The sequence below is a fragment of the Aegilops tauschii genome, chromosome 5 (genome assembly GCF_002575655.3).
Source record: "Aegilops tauschii subsp. strangulata cultivar AL8/78 chromosome 5, Aet v6.0, whole genome shotgun sequence".
Classification (NCBI taxonomy): domain Eukaryota; kingdom Viridiplantae; phylum Streptophyta; class Magnoliopsida; order Poales; family Poaceae; genus Aegilops; species Aegilops tauschii.
The window spans coordinates 400,965,939-400,974,196 of NC_053039.3; the positions used below are offsets into that span (position 1 = coordinate 400,965,939).

The 8,258-nt window shown below is 48.4% G+C and overlaps 1 protein-coding gene and 1 pseudogene across 1 annotated transcript; both read left to right on the forward strand.

Moving 5' to 3' along the window:
- The first annotated feature begins 239 nt into the window (after window positions 1-239).
- Window positions 240-1,549, forward strand: LOC109772599 (uncharacterized; annotated as a pseudogene).
- Window positions 1,550-1,617: 68 nt separating this feature from the next.
- On the forward strand, window positions 1,618-2,767 carry LOC109772600 (uncharacterized). Its single transcript, XM_020331284.2, has 4 exons — window positions 1,618-1,981; window positions 2,065-2,183; window positions 2,369-2,564; window positions 2,616-2,767. The coding sequence occupies exons 1-4, from the start codon at window positions 1,618-1,620 to the stop codon at window positions 2,765-2,767; spliced, it is 831 nt and encodes a 276-aa protein (XP_020186873.2).
- The last annotated feature ends 5,491 nt before the right edge of the window (window positions 2,768-8,258 follow it).

Consider the following 8,258-nt stretch of genomic DNA (forward strand, 5'->3'; position numbering starts at 1 on the left):
ATTTTCTCATGTGAGTTTTAAAGTGAGGTGCTTTGTAGTGTACTGTGTGTGATTCCGGACATGACCAAGAAGGCCATGGTTTGTTGCTTTAATTTAGTGTATGTAGAATGCTCTCAGTAACCCATTTCACGTCTAATTTCTAGATATGTCTATTTGATTTTTGTAGGCTTGGCTGGGTCAAGCACTTCACCGATAATCCCAGCACCTCATGTAGCTCCAGTGAACTCAGATGACCCAGCATGGAAGCATTGCACGATTCCGGACATGACCAAGAAGGCCTCTGTGGAATGCAACTTCTGCCATGGTGTTACATTGGTGGTATTACTCGAATGAAGTACCACCTTGCAAATGTCAAGTATCAAAATGTCGTTTTGTGCCAACAAGTTCCAGCTGATGTGAAGCAAGAGATGAGGGATAAGATCTCAAGGAAAGATGAAGCAAAGGAAAAGAAGGCCAGGGAATCATCAATACGCAGAAGTGACGTCACTTTGGATGGAAATGATGCTAGGGCTACTGATGAAGATGACATCTTGGGTGGTGGTAGTGGGGGTGGTTTGCTTGTATTATCAGGGAAACGACAGAGTAAGGGCAACACATATGGTTCTATGGATAAGTTTTGCACCAAGTCAACAGAAGAGGTTGTGGCCGCAAGGAAGGGGGAAGGCTTTTCTACAAAGTTGCAAACCAAGTTGTCCACTCAAAGAAGGGAAGAGAGGCGGGTTCGTGCTTGTGAGTATGTTTGTCAGTTCTTCTATGAAGCCGGAATTGCCCACAATGCAGTCTTGCTTCCAAGCTTTGAACTTATACTTGAAGCGGTTGGAGCGTTCGGGACAGACATGAAAGGCCCCACTCCTTATGAAATGGGTGGCCCTTACTTACAGAAGAGCAAGAAGAAAGACGAGGAAGGATTTGCTGGACATAAAGAAGCATGGAAGCTCACTGGATGTACCGTCATGACAGATGCATGGACAGACAAAAGAGGAAGGGGAGTGATGAATTTGGTAGTGCATAGTGCCTATGGTGTTGTTTTTTTGATTCTGTGGACTGTTCAGATGTGAGAAAAGATGGCAAGATGATATTTGATCTTGTTGATAGATGCATAGAAGAAATTGGGGAGAAGAATGTCGTTCAAATTGTAACGGATAATGCCTCAGTCAATATAGCAGCAGCAGCAATGATGAAATTGAAGTGTCCCTCCCTATTTTGGAATGGTTGTGCAGCCCACACAATTGATTTGATGTTGGAGGACATAGGGAAGCTTCCTATGATCGAACAAACCATTGCCAAAGGAAAGGCTGTGACTGTGTTCCTTTATGCGCATACAAGAGTTTTGGCATTGATGAGAAAATTTCTTGGAAAAGACCTAGTCCGCTCTGGTATTACTAGGTTTGCAATAGCATATTTGAACTTGAAAAGCTTGCAGGACAACAAAAAAGAGCTACAAAAGTTGTTCAGGTCCGATGAACTCAATGAAATGGACCACCTAAAAAGGCAAAGGGGAAGAACGCAGCTAAAATCGTTCGCTCTGAAACTTTCTGGAAAGCAGTAGATACCGCTATCAATTTCTTTGAGCCAATGGCAAATCTTTTGAGGAGGATGGATAGTGATGTTCCGGCAATGGGTTTTATTCATGGTTGTATGTTGGATGCAAAGAAAGATATCTCCGTGAGGTTTGACAATGACAAGTCTCGCTTTCTGGAAGTGTGGGACATCATTGACAAGAGATGGGACAACAAGTTGAAGACTGCATTACATATGGCTGGATACTACTTGAACCCATACTATTATTATCCAAACAAGCTTGATATTGAGATCGATGGTAGTTTCAAAGAAGGGCTGATAACTTGTATTTCAAAGATGGTTGAAGATCCTATCATGCAAGAAGAAATACTCGATGAGATTGACCACTATCAAGAGGGGATATGGTCTTTTGGAAGGGACATTGCTGTACGGCAAAGGAAAAACAAGAAGTTTGATCCAGGTAATTGGTTGCCTGATTGTTGTTTCTTATTTTGTTATCCTGCCCAAAGTTTCCTAACATGTCCCAGTTGTTTGATGTTGAAGCTAAATGGTGGATGAACCATGGGACAAGTGCTCCAAAACTAAGGAACTTGGCTGCAAGGATTCTTGGTTTGACATGTAGTTCCTCTGCTTGTGAGAGGAACTGGAGTGTATTTGATCAAGTAAGTATATTTTTCCTTCTTTCCACTTAAATGCATTGTTCAATCCATTTTTAAGACTTTGTGATGCTGTCAATTTCTCTATGAACTTAAGTGCAGAACTAGTGATCTTGATTATACTTCTTCTATTTAACTGGTGATGTTATGCTTGCTGCAGCCTTTCAGATATTGATTTGTTCATTTTGTAGGTTCACACAAAGAGACGCAGCAGGATACTGCATGACAAGATGAGTGACCTTGTTTTCATCAAGTTCAACTCCAAACTAAAGGACAAGAAACTAAACAAACGCAAGGACCCCATTGAGAAGCAGGTGGTAGATGTTTTAGAAGATGATGAGAATGAATGGATCACTAGTGTAGTGCCAAATGGTGATGAAGAACAAGGTGAAGATCAAGATTAAGAAATTCCATATGCAAGCTCGCATGCTGGACCAGGAACTTCTACTATTAATCCACTTAAAAGGAAGAGGGGTGTCTATGGTAAGAAGAAGAAGATGATCCCTGTTACTCCTCAAGAAGATCTGCTCTCTGCTTCAGAAAGTGACGACGACGAGGACACCGACATGAGTTCTGGTTCTGACATGTGAGCTTGTCGGTTTCTCTATGAACTTCATTTTGGCGCTCATGATTCTATCCTTTCCTGTGTGCTTTTCACAAATGAATTCTGAAGACTTTGTGATGCATGTAATGGACTATGGACATGCTGTTGTTGTTACTGAACTTAAGTGCCGAACTGCTGATGTTATGCTTGATGCAGTCTTGAATTTATGTTTCTATTTATCTGTTGAACTGTTGCAGATCTCTTCTGTACTTGTTATGTTTGAATTTATATTGAGAATCCTCTGTTTTCTACTGAAAATACGCTGTTTTTGGAGAAAAATATGCACATGTATTAGTATAGATGTGTGATATACATGCACAAGTACTGTAGCCGCGAAATGGCATAGCGGCCGCTATAGCCGGCGATAGCGGCTTTAGCGTTGGCACAGAGCCAGCCGCTAAATGCCCTAGCCCGCGATCTGAAACTTTGGTTATAATGCTATGTGGAAAGCCAAAACGGAAGATCACCTTCTTCATGATAAATGCCCTAGCCGTGGCTGCATCACACTTACTGGCCGGCTCTGCCTCTACCCACTTAGTGAACTTATCAACCGCCACCAAAAGGTGGGTCTTCTTATCCTTGGACCTCTTAAAAGGTCCAACCATATCAAGCCCCCAAGTCGCAAACGGCCAAGTGATCGGGATCATCCTCAGCTCCCGAGCCGGAACATGAGTTCGACGTGAAAACTTCTCACAACCGTCACATTTTCTGACCAAGTCCTTAGCATCAGCATGAGCTGTCAGCCAATAGAAACCGTGACGAAAAGCCTTGGCTACCAGAGATTTAGAGCCAGCATGATGACCACAATCTCCTTCGTGGATCTCATGCAGAATCTCACAGCCTTCTTCAGGAGAAACGCAACGCTGAAACGCCCCTGTAACACTGCAATGGTGCAGCTCCCCATTGACAATTGCCATTGACTTAGACCGTCGGGTTATCTACCGAGCCAAGGTCTCATCCTCAGGTAACTCACCCCGGGTCATGTAAGACAAATAGGGAACTGTCCAATCAGGAATAGCATGAAGAGCCGCCACCAATTGTGCTTCCGGGTTAGGAATAGCAAGGTCCTCCTCCGTAGGCAACTTGACCGAAGGGTTGAGTAGAACATCTAGTAACGTATTTGGTGGCACCGGCTTACGCTGAGAGCCTAGTCGGCTTAGGTTATCAGCCGCCTCATTCTTCCTTCGATCGATATGTTCAACTTGGTAACCCTTGAAATGGCCTGCAATGGCATCGACCTCTCGACGATAAGCCGCCATAAGCGGATCCTTGGAATCCCAAGTACCAGATACCTGTTGGGCCACCAAATCTGAATCACCAAAGCATCTCACCCGGCTTAAATTCATCTCCTTAGCCATCCGAAGACCATGGAGCAGGGACTCATACTCAGCTGTATTGTAAGTACAAGGGAACATTAACCAGAGGACATAAGAAAATTTATCACCTCGTGGGGAAGTCAAGACAACTCCAGCCCCTGAGTCCTCCAGCTGTCTAGATCCATCAAAGTGAATAGTCCAATATGTGTTATCCAGTTTTTCCTCTGGTGCCTGCAACTCTGTCCAATCATTGATGAAATCCACAAGCGCTTGGGACTTAATAGCCGTACGAGGCACATATGTTAACCCGTGAGGTCCAAGCTCAATGGCCCACTTACCAACCCGGCCAGTTGCTTCCCTGTTTTGAATGATATCTCCCAAAGGAGCAGAGCTAACCACAGTGATGGGATGGCCCTGAAAATATTGCTTAAGCTTCCGGCTTGCCATGAAAACCCCATACACAAGCTTCTGCCAATGTGGGTATCTCTGCTTGGACTCAATAAGCACCTCACTGATATAATAAACCGGCTGTTGAACCAGATATTCCTTGCCTACCTCCTTCCTTTCCACCACGATGGCCACACTGACGGCCCGGCTATTAGCAGCCACATATAACAACAGAGGCTCTTTATCAACGGGGGCAGCAAGCACGGGCGGCTCAGCCAATTGTTTCTTCAGATCCTCAAACGCTTGGTTAGCAGCGTCACTCCAAACAAAGTGATCTGTCTTCTTCATCATTTGATAGAGGGGAATAGCCTTCTCACCCAGCCAACTTATGAACCGGCTCAGAGCCGCAATACGACCCGCCAGGCGCTGAACATCATTAACGCACGCCGGCTTAGCCAATGAAGTAATGGCTTTGATTTTCTCTGGGTTAGCTCCAATGCCTCTGTTAGAAACCAAGAAACCTAAGAGCTTGCCTGAGGGCACACCAAAGACACATTTAGCCGGATTAAGCATCATCTTGTAGACCCGGAGATGTCAAATGTCTCCTTCAAATCATCAATCAGGGTCTCCTTCTTTCTTGACTTCACCACAATGTCATCAACATAAGCATGAACATTGCGCCCAATTTGATTGTGAAGGCAATTTTGCACACATCGTTGATAAGTCGCCTGGGCACTTTTGAGCCCAAAAGGCATAGACACATAGCAGAAGGCTCCAAACGGAGTAATGAAAGGTGTCTTCTCCTAGTCCTTAACTGCCATCTTGATCTGATGATAACCAGAATAAGCATCCAAAAAACTCAGACGCTCACAACCCGCCGTAGCATCAATGATTTGATCAATACGAGGGAGAGCAAATGGATCAGCCGGACAAGCTTTGTTCAAGTCCGTGTAATCCACACACATCCGCCAAGTGCCATTCTTCTTGAGCACCAGCACCGGGTTAGCCAACCACTCAAGATGGAAAACTTCGACGATAAACCCTGCTGCCAAGAGCCGGGCCACTTCCTCTCCAATGGCCTTCCGCCTCTCCTTGTTAAACCGACGAAGAAACTGCTTAACCAGCATAAATTTTGGATCAATATTAAGAGTGTTGTTGAGGATATAGACCTTAGAGTCACCCGCCAGGAGAGGCCGGGTTACTCATATGGTCATTGCCAGAAGCCCAGAGCCAAGCTTGAAGACGATGGGCCAGAGATGGGCTTAAGACCCGGATATGGCTTAAGGCCCGTAGTTACAATCATTATTATGGTAGAACTTGTAGTGTAAGGCAAGAATAATTGAGAGTCCGAGCCGGACACTCTTATGAGCCGGCCGGGACTCTGAGAGCTGCTGGGCGTCAGCCTCCCTATATAAAGGGATGACCCGGCAGCGGTTTAGGAGAAGAACAATCTGATCGAGAGCCAGGCAGGAGTTAAGCTCCCTGGTCATCGAAACCCTAATCAATACCACCGCAAACTGGACGTAGGCTTTACCTTCACCGTAAGGGGCCGAACCAGTATAAACCCTCGTGTTCCTTGTCCCGCTTAACCCCTTCAAGCTTCCTAGTAGCGATGGCTCCACGACTAAGTCCTAGCTCGAGGACATCTGCCGTGACAACTCCACGACAGTTGGCGCCCACCGTGGGGCCAGCGCACGGTGGATTTGAGTTCTTGAAGGGCAGCTTCGAAGGGCTCAAGGGATACGCTGTGGGCCGGATGACCAAGAGTCGTCGCGGCAAGCTCTACATCGACGATACAAACTGGGGCCCCGACGCCGGCTCAATTGAGTACGGGTATCAGGTCCCCTTCGGCGGAATTCACGTGTTCATCGGCAAGATTGGTGAGCCGGGCCCTGAGCCGGATCTCTGCGCCGATCTCATCGAGACGGCTCAGCGTGCACAACCCGCCCGGGCCCGGCCTGCCGTAAGGCATGCTTTTGTGGGATGCATCCATGGGGGGATCTCTGATCGATCTGTGTCTGGTGATGAGATGGCCGCCGGCTCTGACGGCGAGTCGTCCACCGATGAGTCAAACTCGTTGTATCAACTTCAAGATGGCCGGCTCATGGGTTATTCCCGGTTGGGGTCTTTATGACCGGTGCACAGCCTGTTCAGGACCCTGCTGCCAGAGCGGGGAACCCGGTGCCCTCACCGGCTCAGGTGCTAATGGATCTCACGGACAACATAACGGCCCTGTTAACTGCCACGGTTGACCCGGCGGATCAAGCTCAGCATGATGCAGAGGTGGCACAGTTAAAATTGGATCTAGTGAAAGCTAAGGAGGACCTCGCAGTGGAAGGGATCAGGATGGCTGCGGAGAGGGCGGCTCTCGATGCTCGAACCCATTTGATTCAAGCGCAATCCTTCCGGCTCACGATGGATCAAAACGCGTCCAATGAGGTCCTGAGAAGGAGGCATCAAAAGGCCCAGTCTCGACTCCCTCCGGTTTACGATCCACGCAACCTCTTCAACACGCCAGGTGCAGGGTCTAGTAACCTGCCTGGGGTCATAGTGCCCGGATCGGGGACCCCTATTCAGCCACAAGTAATGGGGCCTCCCCAGACGCCCCCTGCTCCGCCTCAATACGTACCAATACCACCGGGTCATTATAACAACCCGCTGGAGAACATGGTCGCTGCGGCAGCACGGCTGGCGGCTCTTCCGGTCGACGGCGACTCTCCGACGGCTATTGAAACCCGCCGGGTCAGGGAACTCCTTCAGACAGCACTGGCACAGCAAGAGGCGTACTCCTACAGCCGGGACAGGATCCACTCGACCCCTCGTCCAGGCCGGAGCCCGAGTTACAGCCGGCATATGGTCTCAGCGACCGGCTCAAGTAACGTTCGACGCCATGACCCGCCCCCTGGCCATGGCCCGGCTCATAACGGAGTCTTTCACGCAGCAGACCAGGACAGAGCGTGGCAAGAGCCGGAGCAGGTGCCACAGTTGACGGCCTACCAGACTCCTCCGGCTTATCCGACGACGTCCGCCGATGTGGGTATCCCTACCAGAACTGGGGGTGTCCCTTGCTTAGTACCAGCTATCCGCAATGAGCGTTTACCCAAGGACTTCAAAGGCCCTAGGAAGGTGCCCAACTACACGGCTGACTTACAACCCGCAGCCTGGATCGAGAGTTACGAGATGGCCATGGAACTACTGGAGGTCAGTGAGGCGGCAATGGCCAAGTACTTCACCATGATGCTGGATGGGACTGCCCGCACTTGGCTAAAAGGGCTACCACCGAATTCCATCGGGTCTTGGGCTGAGCTGAAGGCCCGGTTCATCCAAAACTTCAAAGACACCTGTAGGCAGTCTATGTCAATTGTGGATTTGACTAACTGTAAGCAGCAGGAGGGTGAGTCTACGACACATTGGGTTCGCCGGGTTAAGGAGATCATACATTCATCAGATAAGATGGATGCCGGCTCTGCAGTCTTAATGTTGGAACAGAATTGTCGTTTCGTGCCCCTGAAGATGAAACTCGGGCGGCTTAAGCGCGACTGCAGTGATATGGGTACACTAATGGCGGCTCTTGTCAAGTACGCCGATTCTGATGGTACCAAGGATCCCCCTTCAGACGATGAAAGGACAGGGAAGGGAAAGAAGAACGGCAATGGCAAGGGTCCTCAGCATAACCCGGGGAACCAAGGAGGAGGCAAGCGCAAGGCCGATGGCAGCCTCGAGTTTGTAGCCAACGCCAGCTCACAAGGTAATAACCAGCGACGCAAGGGGAGG